The following is a 22,305-nucleotide window of genomic DNA, read 5'->3' as shown; positions in this document are numbered from 1 at the left end:
CCCCTGCACTAGCTGGGACAAGGAGGTTCCCAAAGCCGGCCCCTATCGTAAGCCCAGAGCGGCTCCGCTGTGACAATCCTTCCCGTGGAGACTGCAAGCCCTCAGCTCCTCCAGATGTGTTGCAGAAGCAATATTAAGACAAGCAGGCATCACGTGTAGCTGCTGCTCCAAAGGGCTGCCCATGGGACATCGTTCAAGTGCTGCCAAAGGGCTGGTCCTTCCCATCAGCAAGCTCCTGCGCGTGGAGACCTGGACAAGCAAGGGTGAAGCGGAACCTCTGGGCATGTGAGATGGTTCCCGGGATGGATGAAGGTGATGGGAATGGGAAGGGGATCAGCATCATGGGTTGGAGAGTCAGCTTGTCAGGGACAAACCGTGCTGCCTCTATTTGGGGGGATGAAATGGGGCCTGGACCCAAAAGGCTTTGGCTGCTGGTATAGAACATGAGCAAGAGATGGAAGAAAAGGAGAAGCCACGGCTCTTGGCTGATGCCAAGGTGCCTGCTTGGGTCCGAGAAGAGTATTGTCTTCTTGGGCTTCCAATGGGGGACAGAGAGACCCCAAAATCCAGGCTGCTGAGACCTGTGGGCTTTTGAAACTAGGAGGAAAGGATGGGCAGGAATAAAAAAAAGGAGCCAACAGAAAAAGCTCCACACCCAGAATGATGAAGGGCCTGAAACATGAGCGGTGCAAGGGAGAGAAGTGCCATCCCTGGGACAGGCAGGGACACCTGCAAGCCAGGGATGGTCGGAAAGATTACAGGGTTTAAAATGACGAAAAGAGATTTTATTGTGCATTAGTGAAAGCCATCAGAGAACCTCTGAAGGCATGGATTAAGGGGAGAAAGAGATGCAGGTGAACTATTAAATTACTTCCTTTCAGGAGCTACAAAGGTTGATAGGAGAAAATGCAGATGCTGAAAGGCATTTCCTTGGGGAAAGAGAAGGACATGCTAAGAAAAAATCAGCCCATGAAGAAAAGGCGACTCAGAAACTGGCTGCAGAGAAGGAGCATCCCAGGCGCTGAGTGCTGCAAGCACAACGTGCTGAAAGGATCTACCAAAGCATCTTCTCACCGTCACTGCCTCTCACGTTTCCAGGCTGTTGAAACTCTCATTTGCCGGAGCCTGGGAAAGAGAGATGAGGAAACGGCATCTGCAAGCCCTGCTCCATCCCAGGCCTGCTGGTGGGCACTGTGAAGCTGATGCCACCCTCCTGCTGTGGCTGGGATCAGAGAAGAACCAGTGTGCAGGGACAGGCTGGGACCCCAGTGGCTTCTGAAATGCTCACTTAATGGGAGGAGAGGTGACAGCAGACAAAATCAGCAGGAGATGCTCCGGTCTCAGCAAGGCACAGAGAAACTGGTTCATGAAGTTGTAGCTGCCGGAGAAGTTGGTTATTTGCCATTAAAGAGGAGGGGAAAAGCCAGGGAAGCCATAAGGCCAGATTGCTCTGAGGAGCTTGTGGTCTTCAGCGGGAAGGGGCATCAAGGTGATTTTCATTGCATCCCTGTGGAGGATCTTGGCCCCAGCACGTAGCTGGAGGTAATGGCAATGCAGGAGCGGAGAAGATGGTACTGGAAACCCATCCAAGTGCTGGAGGAGGAGCTGCTCCATGAGGACACCAATCTGGGTCACGCCTGAAGTAGTTTGTGCTGGTGAAGGTGACACAGGGGCTTTTTCATGGGAGGTGGCAGGAGGGCAACGCAAGTCGAATGAGATACCAACAGCCAACAGCAAATGGACCTCAGGGTGACCCAGACTGACCTGTGGCCCTGGGGAAGAGCAACACCGAGATCAGGGAAGGGTGGGGAGAGGTGGGTGCAGGGATCGCCCTGGAGACACCGAGCCCCGTCAGTCAGGCGTGTGATTTTGGAGGAAGGAACCCGATTCCCGAACCTGGCCAAGCCATGGGATGCCACCATGTTGACTCTGCTGCACACAGACAACCCTGCAAGACCATGCCTCATCCAGAGCATCCAACGGAGGAGGCAGGAGAGAGACTCCAGCATGCCAGAAACCCACCAAGCCCTGCCACAAGCACCTCTGTCCTGCCAGGGCGTGGGTGCTCAGTCCTGACAGCCAAGGATGAAGCTCTGCAGGAACCTCGGGCTGGATCTGCACACCGGTGAGCGAGGCGGCGAGCTGCCACAGCGGCTGGCGAGGCACCTACCTGGGTGTACAGGTTCTGCTGTGGATAGGCACTTCTGATGGGGTACATAGCGGTTTGGTACGGATTTGGAGACGGTGAGTAGGGAGGAGGTGCGTTGTTACTCTGGGCCGGTGGGACCTTGTAGGGAGTCCCCGCAGTGTACCCTGGCAAAGGCAAGAGTAGTCCAAGTTAGGGTGAGGATTTACAGCTGCAAAGATGATCCACCCCGCACACGAGCAACCCCAGCTGCCCTTCGCGATGCGCCAGCTGCTTGCCGGGCATTACTCAGCAAGGAGGAGATGTACCAAAATGCACCAGAATCTACTGACATCCCATGAAACCCAGCAAGCTGAGACCTCCGAGCCCAGCATGCAGCCCCTTGGAGCTGGGGCTGCATCCTCCACCCAGCCCAGCATGGCTTTCCCCACATTGCCTAAGCTAGGCATCAAGCTGATGAGTATTCCCAACGCTCAAGGCATGACTTGATGGGACTCAACCAGCCCTTAAAGCGCTAAGACAGCAGTATCCCACACCTACTTACCTGTCTCTGTACATCTACTTGAGGAGAAGAATGTTTTCCTTTCTGTCCTCCCCAGATTTTTGTCCTTTCACCTTTTTCGCTCAGGGTATGATGGGCAAACCCAGAATTTAATTGCTGGAGGATCTAATTTCATAGTACAGTATTGCCATCCCCTGCCTATATCCCCAAGCAATGACTGGAAAAGCAGCCACACTGATGGTCCATGCCTTAATACTAAGGTGAAAATGATGGATTATTATTTTTTTTTTAAAGTATTTCATGAAGACGGACGGTGCCGAGCAGTTTCCTCTCCTGCAAAGGAGGGCTGCGACCACCAGCTCACCCTGCAGGTGGGAAAGGCAACCTCAAGTGATGCTCAAGCACCTTTATGCCTGTCCTGATCCCTGCAGCCTATCTGCATTAGTGACAAAAGCAGCAAATCTGCTTTATTGCCATTAACAGCCACTGAAGAGGCACGGCAGGCTGCGGGCAAGCCGGGAGGGGTAGCGGGGGCTTGCGAGGGCAGCGGCTGGGCAGGCACAGGCAGCCAGGGATGCCTTTGCAATGCTTGTGATCCTGCTATGGCAGATTGCAAGTTTTGACTTTATTCCGTTCGGACAGAAGGAAAAGCAAATGGACTTCAGCATCTCCCAGTCTTCCCCATCATCCCATCAGGCTGTTCAGCTGGAGCATCCAAGTCCCAGATTTACACTTTATCAAAGGCCCTTTATGAGAAGCCTTAACTTAGCTTGCAGCATTTAGGAGATGGTGAGTATACGGGGAACAAACTAAAATGAAGAATCCTTTCCGAAACACGGAGATTTGTCCCCCCAAATAAACCTAACCTAACAAAAGACAACCTCAAGGATAACGCGACATCAGCTGGCCTGCTGGCTGTGGGTGTCACTTTGGGGTTTTCCTGCTATTTGCATTAAGAGCTGAGCTGTCTGGTGCTTACAAAACTCTGTTTTCCTTCCAGGAAGATCCACCGGTACCAGCTGAAGACCCTTTAATGCAAGTCTGATCACATTTGTCCCTTTTTTTAAAGGCTTTCCCCAGAGTGAGGACATCCCATAAGGATCTCTGCTCTTCTTCCGTTTCCTTTCAAGGTACCTTTCCACCTTTTGACTTGTGATGAATATGAGGTCGACCCCCATATCCTCCACCAATTTTGCTCTCTGAAAAGAAAGGGGTGGATTTAAGCAGGTCCATGATAATCCAGTTCTTGCTACGTGGCAGCAAAGTACCGTAAGACCTCATGGCAGGTACAGCATGTAAAGGAGGTGTGACCTGCACCAAGGATATGTGGCACCTGAATTCCCAACCTTCAGAGGCATTTCCAAGGAAGGCTGCGTGAAGTTGCCCCTGAAACATTATTACTTAAGTGCTGAATTCAAGACTACTTAAAGTTGTGCTTTAAGGGTGGGTGGGGTTTTTTTTTTTAGGGTAGACTAAAAGCTGAGCTGCTGCCCATGGGACACCCTGGACAGCATCAAGTGTGCCATGAAAGCATCAAGGTGTTGGTCACCGCTCGATCAATGGTTAACAAAAATGGAAATGGTGAAAGGTCTGCTTGCATGAGCAAGGAAAAGCAGCACGTGGGCTGGGATGGCTGGTGAGAAACAGTAGCCAGCTCTTGCAGGAGGGCTGGAAGAAATCATCCTTACAGCAAACGGGCCCTGAAGACTGTGTAGGATGGAGAGGAGAAGTCAAGGCTCAGCCCAGTGATGAGATGTCTAAACACTCAAATATAATGAGCTAATTTACTCAACCAGTGTTCAGTGCAGCAATTAATGAAGGCTAAGGTTTCAGTGCTAATGTCCCATATTATCCACCCAGCACTGAAACAGCGTGAAGATAACAAGGAGCTTTCTAGGAACTCCCAAACAGCATCTCGCCACCTCCTGATTGCTGCAGATTGGAAAAAAATGTGTTAATTAAACAGCAGAATAGCTGTGACCCTTCTTCTGACTCACATTAGCAGAGGAGCAACTATCTTTAAACGAGAGATGGAAGCAGCAAGAGGGAACGCAGGTTTGAACCAGCTGTATTTGCCACAGCAGAAGTGGAGACTCCTCCATCGTGAGGTCCTCCAGGAGCCCAGCGTCACCCACAGACCAACCAACCTCCTGTTTTTCACTCTTATGGATTTTTTTCTGTTCTGAACTCCTTTTTTCAAAGACCTTGGAGGCTGCTGGTTCTCGGCATCAGGCTTCATTTCTGATGGGCATCTGGAGATGTGGACCAGCTTGGGCTGTGTGGTTTTCATTGCCTTGGATGCTAAAGCTTGTTTGCAGTTACGAGATTGCTGAATCATGGACAATTCAGCTACAATATTAAAAAAGGTAGTAAACTTAATAGCCCAGACAGATGTAATCTTCCATGTTTATAAATCAGGAAAAAAACCAAGAATTTGTGGGTAAAAATGACATATCATCAAGTTTTAGTGACACAAGATGATGGAGGCTCCACTCACAAAAGCATGTCTGACAGCTAATTTTAAAGCCTAATTATGACCATCTAACACCTTATTAGGATTAGAAGGTTGGCACAGCCCATGCTTCTGCAGCTTCGCAGTTCAGCAGCAGGCTGGGATTTTAAAAGCAATAGCGAGCCTTTAAGCTCCAGATTCTATTAAAATTGCTGATTAAATCCCTCGCGCCACTCTAGAAATCTCAACCTTATTGATCTTGTAACACAGAAGTGCTCTGAATTGCACAAATAAATTTTTCTATAATAGCATGAAGGCAGGTGGGGGGGGGGGGGGGAAAGCTCTGTGATGAATTTTGTATCACCATCTCCTCTTGTCTATACATGAAGGGTTCACCACAGGCATGATTCCTTAGATGGATAACAGCTGGATGGCCACATCCAGTTACACAACAGCTCAATGTCCAAGTGGAAACCAGTAATGAGTGGTGTCCCTCAAGGGCTGGTACTGGGACCAAGACCAATATCTTCATTAACGAAGTCTATGGTGGGACTGAGTGCACCCTCAGCAGATTTGAAGGTGACACCAAGCTGAGTGGTGCAGCTGATACACTGGAAGGATGGGATTCCATCCAGAGGGACGTGGGCAGGCTTTAGGAGTGAGCCTGGGTGAACCTCATGGCATTTAACAAGGCCAAGTGCAAGGTCCTGCACCTGGGTCGGGGCAATTCCCAGTATCCATGCAGGCTGGGGGACGAATGGATGGAGGGCAGCCTTGCAGAGGACTTGGGAATACTGGTAGATTAAGAACTAGACACAAGTCAGCAATAGGCACTTGCAGCCCAGAAAGGCAATTGTACTTTCTGAGCTGCATCCCCAGCAGCGTGGCCAGCAGGGCGAGGGAGGGGGCTCTGCCCCTCTGCTCCCCTCTGCTGAGACCCCCCCACAGCGCTGCGTCCAGCTCGGGGGTGACCAGCATAAGGGGGACACGGACCTGTCGGAGCGGGCCCGTCGGAGGCCACGGAGCTGGTCAGAGGGCTGGAGCCCCTCTGCTGTGGGGACAGGCTGGGAGAGCTGGGGCTGTGCAGCCTGGGGAGGAGAAGGCTGCCGGGAGACCTTAGAGCAGCTCCCAGTGCCTGGAGGGGCCGACAGGAAAGCTGGGGAGGGGCTTTGGGCAAGGGCAGGGAGTGGTGGGACAGGGGGGAATGGCTTGAAGCTGAGAGAGGGGAGATTTAGGTTGGACATGAGGAAGAAACCCTTCCCCGTGAGGGCGGCGAGGCGCTGGCCCAGGCTGCCCAGAGCAGCTGTGGGTGCCCCATCCCTGGCAGGGCTCAAGGCCAGGCTGGACGGGGCTGGGAGCAGCCTGGGCTGGGGGGAGGGGGGCCCTGCCCATGGCAGGGGGTGGAACAAGATGAACTTGAAGGTTCCTTCCAACCCGAACCATTCTCCGATTCTAAAACCAGATTTGCTTTCTTTCAGCAAATGCGAGCTGTGCCTAGGAGGCTGTGCTCAGTGCATCCCAGCTGGGAGCAGAAGGCAGGTCCCCTGAAGAAGAAGCAGGGTGGAACCTGGGGCTCACACTGGGACTGATGGTGGGCAGAAGTAAGCAGCTGCGAGGAGCTCTAGGAGGTTCTACATGGGCTGCATGGCCCAGTCTGACCGGTTCCAGGTATCTGGTCCTGCTTCTGCCACTGCCCTGCAGCTTGGCGCATCCTCCTCCAGCCTTTTTCCCCGGCTTTATTGTTTGTCCACCTTCCCTGCACCCAGGGGGCCGGAGGAACATCTTTGGAGTGGTGAGCACAGGGACACCATGGGGGAGGTCTGGCAGGCATGCATTGACTCTAAGTTCTCCCTGGCACATTGTCACTGCCACCACTGTCCTCACCCGCCAGAGCCAACAGGAGGCTCTAGGGCAGAAATGACCATAAGATCTATAACCTCGCTGACTACCGCGTGCAAAGCTTTGTGTTTATGACCTCCCCCATCTCAACTGGAGCATCTAAGCAACAGAACAAAATACCTCAGGCAAAACCAAGCTCTGAAAACCCATCATTAGAGGACAAAAAGACAAAGAGGCAAAGGCACATCACCACACTCCAGGCAAGACCAGGATGAAGGCACCTGGGCAGCCCTTACCCAGCCTTTAAATTCATACGTGTCTCACCATGGTCTTGCACTGCAGGTTCAGAGCCCAGTGGAGCCCTCAGCACCTTTCCTGCCTTGCTGTTGCAGATGTGGGGAGGTGCTGAGCAGCTAGTGCATATTTATTTGCATTTATCCCTGTTCAGCTTGCAGCTCCAGTCCATACTGGTGGGCACTCTTCACCCTGGGAACAGAAGGGACTCTCATCTCCCAGGCTTCTCCTTGGCTCTTCTCCACCCAGATCTGACACCTTGCTGATGCTCATGAGTAAGCTCTGACCCGTATCCTGCCACTAGACACCCGGGGAAGGCCGTTCCCCAAGAACAAAACCCAGGCGAGGAGACACCGAGCCGACAGGCAGAACCTATTTGGGATGCCCAACCTGAAATGCTTCCCATTTTTCAGAGCCTGCACCTGAGGCAGCGTCTCCCAGCAGCGATGTGGCAAAGCTAGCTGCAGCTGTAAGCCTGAAGCGCCTCTGCAAATCAAACCACAAGGCTTTATCTCTTAATTTTAATTTCCAAATTAAATGTGCCCAAGCCAGTTCTCTGGAAGCGAGGCCAGTCTGCATGGGTCTGGCTGGTGGCTGCATTACCGATCTCCTTCATCACCCACACTGGGTGCCTACCGCCACATTTTGACCCCAGACCCTTTGCCGTCCCAGTACCTGCTCCTGCCCTCTCTGACTTTGAGGGAGGAATCTCACCTGCAGCAGCACAGAGATGCAACGGGGAGGAGGAATCCCACCCAGGGGTGGGTTCAGCTCCAAGGGAATTTTGCCACATTTCTACTAATTACAAGCTGACACTTTCCAAACACCTACAACACGGTCAAATCTGGTCTGGCATGGAACTAGGTGCGATGCAAAGCCCATGCACCATGTCAGGTGTACAGCCCCTACCCCGAAGAATGGTAGGGATGTCCCTTCCCAAAGAGAAAGTCTCCCAAAGCCTTTTAATAAGTTCATTTTTAACAATTGTTTTCATCAAGAAAAAAACCTCCTATATTTCTTCCTCTCATCTCACTCTGTAAATGATTTAATTTAGCACAAAAAGGGAGCCTGGAGCATACAGATGGCGAGGAATGCTTCAACCCATGTGCGTGCATGGGCACAGCGGTCCCAGCCTTGCAAACATGGCCTGTGGAAAGTCACTTTCAAGGTAGCTTGTATTTTTTTTTTTCTCCAGATACAACAGGGAGTTCCTCCTTTCTCTCTGTTTGGAAGGTTACTTTGGCATTTTGAGCCTAGGAGTGGTCCCACCTCCTGCTGGCAGTGCGTCCCACGCTGGCCGTGCCCGAGCTTTAGCAGCAACACAGGACAAAAGCAGGCAAGAGCAGTAGGGCAGGGGCCAGGGGGCACCCCACATACCAAGGGAAGCACCGGGCCCTTATCAGGGACCTTACCACCCCTCCCGAAGGCACTACTGGGCTCCCAGGGGATGAGATTCCAAGGCTCCGCCTGGAAAAGCCTGTTTGACTCCGATCCCTAAGCAGCATCTCCTCCCCTGCCTCTGCTCCGCCAGTTTGAGTCAAAAGGTGGGAATTTCACTGGGGTGCCGTGAAAATCACACTTCATTTTGGAATTCTCTCTTTCGCTTTTAAGGGAATAGGAAGTGATCTCCCTTCGGTTTTCCTACGCACATGGTTCCGCTCAACCACAGAGCATCACCACCGCAGGTTGCACCTGCAAACAACCCCAGGTTGCTCCTAGGGACCAAACACTCAGCTAGAAGAGAGGCTGTCACCCTTCCCCACTGGGGCTTCCTCCTCAGAAGGAGCGCTCGGAGGGTGAGTGCTCCCCTGTGCATGCTCCTTCATGGTTTTAACACACACGGTGCAGGGATGCTACTTTGTTTTCAGCAGAAAAAAAACCCACCCAAGAGCTCTGCAAAATTCCACCCCCGAAAGGGAATCGAAGCAGCAGCGCGATGCTCCCACGGGGCAGCTCTGGCAGCAGCAGGTGACGGATCTGCTACAGGGTGCCAGCAAGCAGCCCCAGGACCCGCAGCACCCTCACCTGCGTGAGGGCTCAGCACCCAGACATGAGTGACCGCATTCACTGCAAACAGGCTGACCCAAAATAACCCACGGGGGGGGGCGGGGGGGGTGGGAGTGCAAATGGGCCTAAAACAACCAAGCAAAACCCCAGAGGAAAAGGTTTATTTACTGAATGCTGCAGAAGAAGCCTGGTAAGTTCTGTTCTCGGTCCCGGTGTCCACGGGGAGGTGGAAGGTGCCCTCCGTGGCACAGGAGGAGGAGGTCTGTGGCCAGGCTTGCTTCATCAGAAGTGTAGCTGGAGTGGAGACAAGAGAAGTGGTGTCACACAGAGCAATGAAGGTACAGCTTCCTGCATTTATGTCCCATTTGCACCACTTCGCTGCTCCCTTGCCCCCCACCCCCCCTTTTAAGGACAGCTATCCTTCCCCACGGTTCCTCTTGCCCCACCTGCTGCCCGTGGAAGGACGATTTGAACAGTGTATTGCAGCAAACAAGTTACCTACCCCAAAGGACTGGTTTCCTGAGCTAAGTGACCTGCATGAAGATCTACACCTGGGGGACACAGCCAGCAGAGCCACCATCCCTCCCCAGATACCACTGGTCACCTCCGTGCATACAAACCAGGAACAGCTGTCCGTGGGCTTGCGCTTCCCAGCTGGAAAACAGGCTGAGCCCTGTCTGCAAGATGTTTTATTCACAGTAAAACCCTTTGAGATGCTTGCATAGCACGTACCACCAGTAGACAAGGTACTGGTTGCTGCAACCATCCCACCACCCCCTGCAGTGCTGGGAACTGCCCGGCGGGGAAGGGCCTGGGGGGGCTGGTCGGCAGCCGGCTGGGCATGAGCCCCCAGTGTGCCCAGGTGGCCACGGCGGCCAGCAGCGCCCTGGCCGGTGTCAGCAGCAGCGTGGCCAGCAGGGCCAGGCAGTGCCCGTCCCCCTGTGCCGGGCCCTGGTGCGGCCGCCCCTCGAGCCCTGGGCTCAGCGTTGGGCCCCTCACCCCCAGACAGACCCGGAGGGGCTGGAGCGTGTCCAGAGCCGGGCAGGGGCTGGGGAAGGGGCTGCGGCACAGCTCGGGGGGGGGGCGGGGGGAGCTGGGGGGGCTCAGCCCGGAGAAAAGGGGGCTCAGGGGGGCCCTTCTGGCTCCCTACAGCTGCCTGGCAGGAGGCTGCAGCGAGGGGGGTCGGTCTCTGCTCCCAAGGAACCAGCGGCAGGACAGGAGGGAACGGCCTCCAGCCGCACCAGGGGAGGTTCAGGGTGGGCACTGGGAGAAATGTCTTCCCCGACAGGGTGGCCAAGCGCTGGCACAGGCTGCCCGGGGACGGGGTGCAGGCACCGTCCATGGGGGGGTTAAAATACACGAAGATGTGGCGCTTGGGGACATGGTTCAGTGGTGGCCTTGGTGGTGCTGGGTTAATGGTTGGACTCTATGATCTTAAAGAACTTTTCCAACCGAAGTGGTTCTGTGATTCTATTACCGTTTTGGGTGGTCCCTGGACACTCTTGGAAAGGCCAGTCAGCAGAAGCAGTGGCTTTGAGCAGGTCGCCCTTTATCCCAGTTTGCGGAAAAGTATTTATGAAGCCAAGTAAGATAATCCAGAAGAATCTCAAGAACCAAATCTTGTGGTATTTGAGATGGGACTGACGGAATTCGGTCATTTTGCGGGTCTTAAGTTTTCCGAAAGAGGAAATGGTCTGATACTAACTGCCATAATGCACCTCTGTGTGCCGAGCCAGCCCTGGCTATACCTTTATCCTATAGCCAAACACATTACCAGTGCTCATCTAAGGACTGCCATTACACCACAGGCTTTCTGGAGCACATCTACAGAGAAAGCAGATCGTAAACGCAAGCCTACAACCAGGCTCCTTCCCAAAGCTGATACCACCAGGAAAGGCTTAAACAGGTCTTTTTCTGTTTTTTCTTACACACACACCCCCACCCAAAACTACTGATCCATCCCAACTTTTTGTTTCAGACTAACCTCAAATGGTGGCCCCCACCACCTCTGGTTGAAGTCCCACCACCTCCTACCGGAGCGCATGCATCTTTTGAAAGCCTCAGCCAGTAATGACAGCTCACCAAGCTGCTCTAGCCGTCAGCACGAAAGAAATAAGCTCCACATTTTCCATGTTCTGCAGGACGTATTTCACACGCTCAGAAAAAAACCCCCAAGCAAGGGCTGAGCAGTCCTCAGCAAGCCGCTGTGCGGGTAGACCTCGCTGTGAAGTTGTGGAGGGTAAAGGAGGTCAAATGATGCAGCTGCTGGAGTCAAAGAAAGTCAGCAATTCATGGCTGCTTTAAAGGTATTTTTTGTAAATGTAGAAGGTGGACTGTCAACATACTCTCTCTACACCAATGACTGAATTCTTCAAGATCTCTAGAAGGTTGGAGGTCAGGGTACATCCCCTTCTCCCCACGTGGGTGGTGGTAGGGGCAGGTGGGATTTCCCCAGAGATGTGGTAAAGGGATTTTGGGTCAGATCTGCCAACGGAAGAGACTTCTGGAGAAAACCAAAGAAGGACCTTTGGGTAAGAGAGGAACAAGAGAGGTGCGAGTCTGTAGACGGGGACTGTTTTGGGTAGCAGAACCAGCCAAGGTCAGACAAAGCCATCCTGGTCAGAAAGAGGAGCTCTTTGGGAGCGACACCATGGCCCACAGGAGGAGGTGGTGGCTTCCTTATCATCCCGTCGGCCCCAAGGGAGTCATACCTGAAGACATTTTAAAGCTGCACTTCATAACTCCTTCTCCCAAGCAAGTTCCTACACCCGAGGGGCTCAGTGTTAAGCCCCACAGAAGGGACTTTATGACTTGGTCAGGGCTTGTAAACCTTTCTGCAGCCCAAAGGCAAGACCAATGACATTTCAAACCCCTCCAACACCTCTGTGCCTGCTCAGACTCTTAATAAACCATCTCAGAAGACGCAACTGAAAATACAGACTGCCACAGGGCTGGAAGCTGGGGACGAGTGACTAAGGAGGCCAAGGAGGAGTCTGTGCCGTGGCCACAGCCCCCACCAGCTGCAACACAGGTCCTAATGGATGGACACTGCTGCCCCAACAAAGTGGAGAAAAACTGCTGCCAGCCTGTTGGCCCACCAAAACCTCACGAGAGCACTCTCCCAGTGCAGGACAGAACTACGGTGTCGCAGCACCAACAAGCCACCAGGCTGCAGCAAGGCTTTTACCATCAGTCAGATTCTACTATCCTGCTGTTTCTTCATACTCTTCAGGCCAGTCCCTCTGCTTCTTGCCTCTCCTCCATCCAAGGAGCTCTCCCCTCCCTCTGCTTCTTCCACTCTCTCTTCATCTGCTGCTCCTCTTCCCTCCCCCTTAGAGCTATTTAACCCCTTAACAGAACCAGCCACAGCTGCACCGTATCTACTTCAGCCGACCCCCGCCCCTGAAGCCAGCCCACAGCTGTCTATTATCAGTGATAATTAACCTGCCTTCGTTCCTCTACACTACGGGCACATGGAGGACACCCAGCAGTGATGCTTTACTGGACAGCGCGGCAATCATCAGCTGTGCCGGGATGTTTATGGGTGCAAGGTCTGGCTGGCTGGTGCTCTGCTGCTGGAGATGTAGAAATGCGCTCCTCCCTCCTCACCTTCTTCAGGAGAAAACCAGGAGAGGTTTGTGGGAAGTGAGAAATTCGGAGCACAATTTCTGCTCCGCTCGAGTACCGATGACGTTCTACTGCGAGCCTGTCCCCTCCCCCAAAGGTTTGCAAGTTATTAAGGATTTCCAAACTGCCTTGCTTTGTTTTCCATGGTACCTGCACTCCTGAACGTCACACTCGGGAGTGAACTCCCAGCGCTGAGACAGGAATACTCTCATTTTATGCTTTTATTCAAAATCAGATTAATTTGTGCCTCTGGATTTCACAAAGGTTCTACTCTCCAAAACTGATGAGGCTATTTATTTAGACGTTACGTGAATCCTTCCTCTGCGGTTTCTCCTCTCCGCATTAGAGCTATCAAAAAATGGCAGTAATTTGGGTCTGAGATGGCTGGGAGCTTGCCGTAGCTATGCATGTTCTGTACATGAAATCACGGATCCTCAGAGAATCCATCACTTAAAACTACACAAAAGGTGAACCCCAGAGGAGGCTTTTAGGGACATTAATATCTCCAGGTCCGTTGCAAGAGCTACAGTTCCCAGAGGTTACAATCCAGTTGTGACTTTCTAATATCATTTAAGATCTATCTCCTACCAGTCTCTTCAAGATTTGGTTTAGCCTCTTGCCTATGCTGTTTAATGAAAAATTAAGAGCTTTTATTTGTTATCTGTTGGATCCCTGCCAAATCTAGCGGTGGGAAATGGCAACGTGACCTGCATGTGGGTCTCTGCAGTGCTGGGACTGGTCTGTCTCCCTGCGAGGACCTCTAGCCATCATGGTAATAATGTCCAGGACATCTTTTAAGTGGAAAAGAGGAAAAATATCAACCAGGTGTGCCTGAAGAAAATTCCATGAATTAACTGGAGTACAGAATCACAGCAAAAGGACAAAGCAGATGATGCCGTATCCAAATAGTTGGTGGCACCTATAGAGAATGGGTCAGAGCACTTAGATGGGGCAACATGATGCCTACGCTTCCCCTCCAGGGAGGCTCGAGAAGCAGGAATGGGGGATCGGAGCCTCTGCCCTGTCCCACCACAGCCTCACAGAGACCCCTAATTTCTGAGGCTGATTTCAGAAATCTCTGTTCTGCTCTGTGAAGGCGCTGGAGTAATGGCTGCAGAGCATTATTCTCCCCTGCATTATTAATAAATACAGTTAAAGCATAAGCCAGCCTGCGAAAAGTGTGTGCCCTACTTTCAGGAAAATAAAAAGGCATGCTTTAACGAAGGAAGTTAAAACAAAACAACCATCTCAGGAAGAAAGAATGCCTGGGAGGGACCATGCACCAGGCTTAATGAAGACATACATTTTTATTTTTTTTTTAAATTGGCGTACCCCATGTGTCTGCAGTAAAGTAATTTTAGGCATTCATTTTTACATGCTTGAAAGGAATTTTTATTTTTTTTTATAACACTGTCCTAAATAACTAAGCTTATTGCAAGCTTAAGGTTTTGCAATTCCAGTGTTTGCAGTGATTCTGTAGCCTGCCTCGTGCCTCTCCCTCTAACAAATATGGGAAAATGCAACAGGGAAATTACACAAGGCAGAAACTTGTGTTGTTTCCATCAATGGGGATGGAAAGAAATAAATTCCCTTGTTTGATGCAGGGCTCCTTAGGCTGAACTTCGCAAGCAGTGCAGTGGCTGGCTGTTACCTAGGCCTTGAGAAGGGTTGCTCTGAAACAAACCGGTGCAGAATTTGTCATCCTTTTGGTGCTTAAACATAAGCCAATATTCACCAGATACCCGACACTGAAAGAGGGAAGAATCAAAGACTGGTTCCGTCACCATTTTCCTTTCCTCACCACTGCTGGACCTGCATGGACCAAGGGGACTCTGGACTTCTCCAAGCTCCTCTCCCTGTCTCCTTCTACTTCCCTGACTGAGGCCATTACAGAGTTTGGGGCACTAAATCATTTAATTTTCCACGTGGATCCCAGGGTCTTGGGAATCCTGAGGTCAACAGAAGAGCATAAGCACTGCTGACTTCCACTGTGGTGCCAGGGCCTGCAGCGTGAGCATTTGGAGGACATCAAGGACAAAAGCGGATGGCACATAAGTAGCAGGTATTTGAAAAATAGACTTTGAAAATGAACAACCCTCGATACACTTCTCTTCGCTTGGGGTGGACCACACCGAGGGCGGGAGCAGCGGGCAGCCTTCATCTTCACTTGATGTTTGGTGTCTTGCTAAGAGTTTGGACGGAAGCCAAGCAAAACTCATGAGGCTTGGGGCAGCAGACACCTAACCACAGAGAGCTCGCCAGAGGAACACCTTCAGGGGGATCCAGAGAGGGGGATCGAGCCTGTACAGAACAGTTTCTGTCAAGACTGACAGCTTGCTCTCAGTTACAACCCACAAATTCAGCAGTCACAAGTAAAGGCTGCTCTGCCCACCCTTTCCGACCTCTATTCCAAGGAGTACGAAGGGGCACATTTGGCTACACAGGGAGACTCAGAATATCCAAGCAGGTGAAACTTCGGTTTGTGATTGCTTTTTTAGTGATCCTGAAGGATTTCTGCCAGCAGGTACCACCCACCTCCCAGCCCAGGAGGGTGGAAACAGAAGACCCTTGTTGGTGGACGGGATGCCTTTGGGAGCAGCAATTCTGTTGGGAATACACAGCATCTCTTTCTGCAGCAAGGCAGCTAAAGGCTCAACATGGAAAATTCCTTAAAAAATACATTTAGAATTAGCCTGCTGTTTCAGAATTGAGGATATTAAAAATAAAGCTGATCCCCTCTGATTCCCAGTATGTTTGATGGACAGCATGAACCCCAGCAGCATGTTCTTCTCAGCAGCGGGGTTATTTCCAGCCTCCTCTATGACAGTAGCTGATTCAATTTGAGGGAACGCTCTCCATACCGACACAGATGACCGGTTTTCACTCAGCCGCCAAACCACAGTATTGCTTTAACCCAATTCCATTTAACACAGTTGAGAGGATGCTGCCCGCTCTGTCGCATGTACCCACTGCTGGAATATTATATGGAGCTTATTTTGCATTAGTTATCTCTCCAAAATTCTTATTTTTTCCTCCTGAAAGTCTGTTTGCCATAGAGAAGTGGCCACTAACACGGGGTGTGATGCTGGGAGGTCCTGAGCAGCGCAGCCCACGGCTGCTTCCCAGAGTTGTTAAAGTGGCATCTCGCCCGTGAAAGAATCGGGATCTAAAAACCCACTAATTCAGTAAAAACTGGCAGGGAGGTGCAAGTAGCTTGAAAAAGCTTCTAAATTTCGGTCTGAGCCAGGATTGCCTCTGTAGCCTTTGCTCTGCCTCTAAACATAATTTTGATGGATGCCATCCTCACTCACAGAATCACACAGGCTTTTTTTTTTTTTTTTTTTTCTTCCCCTAACCGGCACTTGCGCATCCCCAGTTCCCGAGCCGCTGGCCTGAGCACAGCAGAGTCCAGGCAAGCATCTTTCCTCCCGGCTGCACACGAGCAATCTGAGGGCTCTGAACCATGCTTCCTACGAGATAAATCTCCAAACAGTGGGGAAAAAAACCCTGCCGCGGTATTAAATTGCATTGATTTCAAGCGCTGCGTGATTGTTTATGGGGAGAAAGGTTTCTGCGCAAGAGGAGTTGGGTTGAGGAGCACCAATTCTGATCTTCATCATTTCCTCACTAATTCAGTGCTTAGTTATGTTGCGTTACGCACCAGAAGATTTTTGTTCTCAACACAAAATGACCTGTCAGCATTCTGGACATTAGATTTCTAATATGGAAACAATTAAAAGTATTTTCGGAGCATCATAAACAGAGAAATGAAATTTAAATGTCAAGACAGCTGCACAGGCTTTCTTGCTTGAGCATTACGCTGCGTAACAAAAAGATCTGGCGAGGAGGGACAAAAATGATCAGAGGATTTTTCTTTTTTAGAGAAAGCAAGTCAGTAAAGATTAGGACTGCACTTCAGAAGGCAGCGTCGGGGGAGTGAACAAAAGGCTGGCTGGCACAAAGAAGATTGACCAGGGCTTTCGTTTCCCCTTTCACATCATGCAAATCTAAAGCAACAGACAATTATTTGCATCAGTTTAAGAAAAAAAAATAAAAATCAGTAACTCAAGCTTTAATTAATCTGCAGAACTGCTTGCTGCAAAGTATTGTAGCGATAAAATATAGCAAGAATCAAAGCACGGGGGAGGTTAAGCATCTGTAATGAAAGAGAGGACACCCACAGCCAGAGCCACTAGGACAAAGGTAGGGGAAAATCAAAGTCTTCGTGGTTTTGTGCTTATAAAAGCCGCTGACTAACAAGGTTTGGGGCGGATTATTACATACTGAACAATTGCAAGGAAACTTCTGAAGGCCGAGGTGGCTGTTTTCAGGGAGCAGAGACCAGGGCGGGTGGACAGCCCGGCCCCTGCTGAGTGCGGGGGCTCCTCTCTGCTGGCTGCAGGAGCCACGGGGCTTGAGAAGGGGTAGCCAAGGGCTCGCTGCTGCCCACCTCTGCGAACCCCAACTGCCAGGGTTATCCCTGTGTGTCCTTGTTCCCTCCTGCACTTCCTGACTGTTTCTTTGCTGTCTGGGTTGGGACATCCAACTCCTTCTTGTCTTGTGCAAGCAATTTCTTTGTTTGAGAGATGGAGGCTTGTCCTCCAGCCCACTCCAGAACCTTTTACATTTTTACATGTCAGATGGGTCCCATTTCTCCATCTATTCTTACTATCCTAACCTACGCCAAGAAAGCAATCCCATAAAACATCATCCTTCTCTGAGGGTATCTTGACGATGTATCAGAGTTACTTGAGAGAGCATCTAAGCCCTGCCTTGGGTTCCTGTTCCTCATGAGCATGAAGGACATCCCAGGAAGGATGCACCTCAAGCTCTCCTGGTGGGACAGAAAGGCACCATGTCCCCAGTGATGGGCTAAACGTCTCTCTGGTCTCTCTTTCTCTCCACTGAATACAGTGGGACCTGAGCTGGAAGGTTTAGAGACCTGAGGTCTAAACACCTGAAGGGAACCGATTCTTTCCTACATGCAGCAATTGCTGAAGCTGTTTAAAATACCTGAAAATTTCCTAGTTGTTTTTTTTTTTCTTCTTCTTCTTCTTATTTTTAATCTGGAAAATTAAACTGAGCTGAAATGAAATCTTCCAAGGGGAATGTGTGGCTTTCATCAAGGTTTTGCAAACAAGAGTGTTCTGTTCAGATAGCAACGCAGCGTTTCTGAAGGTTTTTTCAATTTTCTTTTCAAGTAGGAACTCCAGCCTCCCAAGGATGGTGTCCAAGATGTACAAGAAGCAACAGAGACCCCAAAAAATTCCTTGTCCTGCAGTGATTTGGCGCTCACCCTAACTTGGGTGTCCCCTTGGCCATCTCCCTGCTCAGTGGCAGAGCTGCTGCCTGCAGGAGGCACAGGCAGTGGCGGGGGACAAAAGACTTTTTATCATGTCCAGGCCATTACGCAGGGATGCTTCAGGATTTACATCCCTGGCTGAGCAGGGAGGACGCTGTCAGACTCTGGCAGGACAAGCTACTAATAAATTTCTGGTGGTTGCTGGGGGTTTATTCCACTGTGGAGCTCTTTCCTCTTCCAATGTTATACCCTTCAGGAGAATTTAAAGGTGGCCAGCACACATCTAGGGGAACAAAACTCGTTTCCTATTACACCTTAAGATTTTTAGTGGGAAGAAATGCAGCTAAATACCCTACCAGAAGCACATAAACCCAAAAAACCCCACAACAGATCCCTTACGGAGTCATCTACAGTAAACAGCCTTATTTAATAACCTTGCAAAATAACAGTGAATTTAAACTGTGATATGCAGAAGACAGCACCAAAAGTTTTTGGCAACAAAAGCCTTATTGTTGCTTCATCAGCCTTGGAAAGCTCCTGAGCGTGGGGATCCACTGATTTTATGACAACCTGGAGACTGAAAACTTGGCAATTCAGTGGAGAAAGGGTTTTAGCAAGCCTGCTACAAAGTCCGGATTTGCGTTCATTACACAAGCATCTATTTCACTCCGATGACTACTGAACACTTAGCTGAAGAGATGACTTTATTCAGAAGTTTTAAAACCCCACAGCTTTATTGAAGCAAAGCATTCAGAATAAACATCTTGACCAATCAAAAAGCCATGAAGTTAAAAGAAAGGGAAAGATACTCTTTTTCATCTCCAATGTGTGCTTAGAAATGGGTGACCAAGAGATTTTTTTCAGGGCTTTTTCATAAACAACATGAGAAAAGCCACAGTCCTGACTTCAGAAATGCTTTTCCAAACACAGTTCAGATGCCGCCAATTCTCGCATTTGACCTATGTGACCATATCTCTTAAAGAAAAGGCTTGGACAACACACCATAGCCTAAAATCCCCACAGCTAATAAATAACATTCCAAGCACAGAATGGTTTGGGCTGGAAGGGACCTTCAAGACCAGCCAGTCCCACCCCCCGCCAGGGGCAGGGCCCCCTCCCCCCAGCCCAGGCTGCTCCCAGCCCCGTCCAGCCTGGCCTTGAGCCCTGCCAGGGATGGGGCACCCACAGCTGCTCTGGGCAACAAGATCTCAAGATTTCTAGTAAACACGAGATTTCCTTTTCTTGTAATAGTACCTTTCACTTAATCCACTCTGGGTAAGTTACTTTTTGAAACTGCTACATAGCCCTTGGGTTTCTACCACCCTTTGTCATGCCAAGAGGTTCCCATCCCCCAGGTAATTTGGCTGAAAGCCGAGAGCTGAACCACGGTCCTTCCAAAAGGCTGGTTTCAGTGAAGTACTTAAATGTAGGTTTAACTTCAGTTATTTCCTGAGTGGAGGCCTAAGAGAAGTCTTCAGCTCCAAAAAGAAAGAAGACTTCTATAAAGGTTTCCACGTTTGGGCTTGAAAGCATAAAAACCCAAGTGATTGATTTAGCAGACCAACTCCAATATTCCTCATTAAGCACAGAACCTGGTCAGTCAGTGCTGTGGTGAAGACAACTCCTTGTGGACAGGTGGGAATTACCCCTCCGGAGTAACTTCTCCGATTAACAACAGTGGAAAGTCCACTTCTTCTGGAATAAAAAATGTCCTTGTTGGAAGTTATTTGACAGCAGCTCCTGCTATTAATTTACATTCTGTCCTAACCTACATGAATCTTCTACCATTGGCAGCCCTTGGCTACAAGCAATTCTCCCATCTCCTCACCTCATGTAGACGAGGTGCTCAACCTCAAAGGGATGGACAGGGTACCACTGGGTTTGTATTCACACCACCCACATGCTTTGATGGCTTTCTCCTCTCCAGCTCTCTCTGGCCAGGCAGGAAGGTCCTGGATGAGTGTGTCCCCTCCTCCATCCAGACCCTTCTCTGCTGGATATGCGTTTGGCCAAAAGAGAACAGTGTAAATCAAGACAGAAGGGAGATGTGCAGAGACGGTGCTCAACAGCAGGGAAGGGAAGGAGTTCGGCAGTCTAGTCATGGGGTTTTACCTCAAAAAATATCATGGCTAATGGAGAAACTCAACCGAGAAATGGTTTTGTGGGTGGTAAGGGGAAGCCTCCTTCCAGTGAGAGGAGCAGAAGGAGCAAGGGAGACGCCTGGGAAGGTTAGAGGTGAACAGGACGGACATTGCTGGCTGAGCTGAAAGAGCAGTAAGGCTCTGGACGCCAAGAATGAATGGAGTAGGTGCTGGTTCTGTAAATACAGACAAGCAGCCTGTGCTAGATATGAGAAAGCAGGAGGCAAAGAGGGGCATGCCACAGTTAAAGCAGTGAACTGGGGAAATTACTTTTGTACCAGCTCTCCAGAAGGATGGAGGAGAAATTGCCACGGTTGGAGATGGCAGAGAGAGCAGGGGTCCAGGGTAGGGGCTGAGCTACGGCGGACGAACGCATTACCCATCAGCCTGGCTGGCAGGATGGTTCAGAGGAACTGCAAAGGAGGAGGCAGAAGAGCGTCTGACTGGTGTGAAAAATGAAGACCTCCATGAAAAACGAAAAGCTTGTACCTCCAAGGAAGTTTTCACAGAGACAGACAGGGAGTAGTGAAGAAGGGAATAAAGGACAGAGCCTGGCCAAGCTTTCACGGAAAGCTGGAAGAGGCAGATGACAAGTATGTCCCAATGGACACACTGCAGCAGAGGTAGAAAACAACTGGCCAACTGGGAAAGCCAAGGGAAAACAAGATTTTATGGAGAAGAGTGGATCTGGTGCTCTCAAGTTCATCAGGACACCAAGGCTAAGGCAGAGCAGTTCCTGAGTTTGGCCAGGAAGAGCTTGCTGCATCTTTGGAAGAGCCATTTTAGGGCGGTGTGAAGGGCAGGAGGTAGACAGAAGAAGACACTAGAACAGACCCAGAGTCTGTCAGAGCCACAGGAAAGTGGGGGGCAGTAAAGACATGGCATGGGAGATCCAGACACCACACAGGACACGGTTGCTGACATATCTGCATGTATGACATAGAAGAGAAGGACAAGCAGGGGGAAGGGGAAGGCGATCTCAGGGAACGAGCATGTGGTACTCAGAACATATTAAAAGCCATCAATGTGAAGGATTGTAAAATTCCTGGGATTAGTATTAAGATATAATTCGTGCTCAAAAGTACTTTGCAACACAGACAAACACTCCCAATGGAGGCGTGAAGTTAACGGCAGAGTTAGGAAGGGAAGAGCCTCACACAGACCCTTTCCCTGGGAAGTATTTGCTGACAAGCACAGGGAACTGCTGCGTTCTGTACATTGAGCAGCAGAAGGTAAATCCTCCTGAATGCTTCAACATACCCAACCTTGTATCTATACAGAGTTTTCTCACCTGGGGCGTAGCCGGGGCTGCTGGTTGGGTACATGTTTGGGTTGTAGGCTGGGGCAGCGGTGGGATAGCCCGTCGGGTAACCTGCAATGAGAAAAAAAAGAGAAATCACACTTTTGTCAAGAGGGAGAGAGAAAAGGACAGCATCCCTGGGAAGCAATGAACAGCCTGTGTGAGCAAAGAGGCCATTGGCCAGCTGCGAGGTAAAGCACAGATGTATTCTCAGCTGGCCCTCAGGGTGCAGGAGGGATTCTGAATGTGCTCTACAGACTCACACCTGACATCATCAATATCGCACCTTTATTCCTCTAGAAAATGTGGACGACCTAACCAGAATGCAGAACACAGGAATGTTCCGCGTACTCTGAAGAAAACTACCAACACACACACACTGAACGCAGAATTCGGCTACCAGAACCCACCACCACAGCTACGCTTGAAAGGTTTTCTTTGGCTACTTGCAGCTGTCATAGCTCCACCATCGTAGCACTTTGCAGCCTAACAGCAGAGCGCAGCGCCCAGCCCGAGTCCTCGGTGCTCAGCACTTCCATTAACCGGAGCTTCTGGCTAGAGGGAAGGTAGAGACGTTGCATGACAACATGCCAGCCCTTATATTCACTCATGGCTGCACAAGTGCCGTCCCTGGGAGGGACCCGATTACCTGCCAGGCCACCTGGAAGGAACACGCACAGCAGCTCGTACCCTTT

General features: G+C 50.5%; 1 protein-coding gene across 18 annotated transcripts in view; it reads right to left on the bottom strand.

Moving 5' to 3' along the window:
- Positions 1–22,305, bottom strand: part of FAM168A (family with sequence similarity 168 member A) — a 223,420-nt gene that overhangs the window by 8,639 nt on the left and 192,476 nt on the right. For all 18 annotated transcript variants that reach the window (XR_008730767.1, XR_008730765.1, XR_008730764.1 and 15 more), the window contains 3 exons: positions 21,602–21,682; positions 9,409–9,534; positions 2,171–2,313 (listed from right to left, as the gene is read on the bottom strand). Coding sequence is in view for 6 of the 18 variants with exons in the window: in XM_055701304.1 (XP_055557279.1) it covers positions 2,171–2,313; positions 9,409–9,534; positions 21,602–21,682 (350 nt within the window). In the remaining 12 variants the exon portion in view is untranslated. The remainder of the gene's footprint in view (positions 1–2,170; positions 2,314–9,408; positions 9,535–21,601; positions 21,683–22,305) is intronic.

The sequence above is a fragment of the Falco cherrug genome, chromosome 2 (genome assembly GCF_023634085.1).
Source record: "Falco cherrug isolate bFalChe1 chromosome 2, bFalChe1.pri, whole genome shotgun sequence".
NCBI classification, from domain to species: domain Eukaryota; kingdom Metazoa; phylum Chordata; class Aves; order Falconiformes; family Falconidae; genus Falco; species Falco cherrug.
This window is presented reverse-complemented; position numbering and strand designations above follow the sequence as displayed.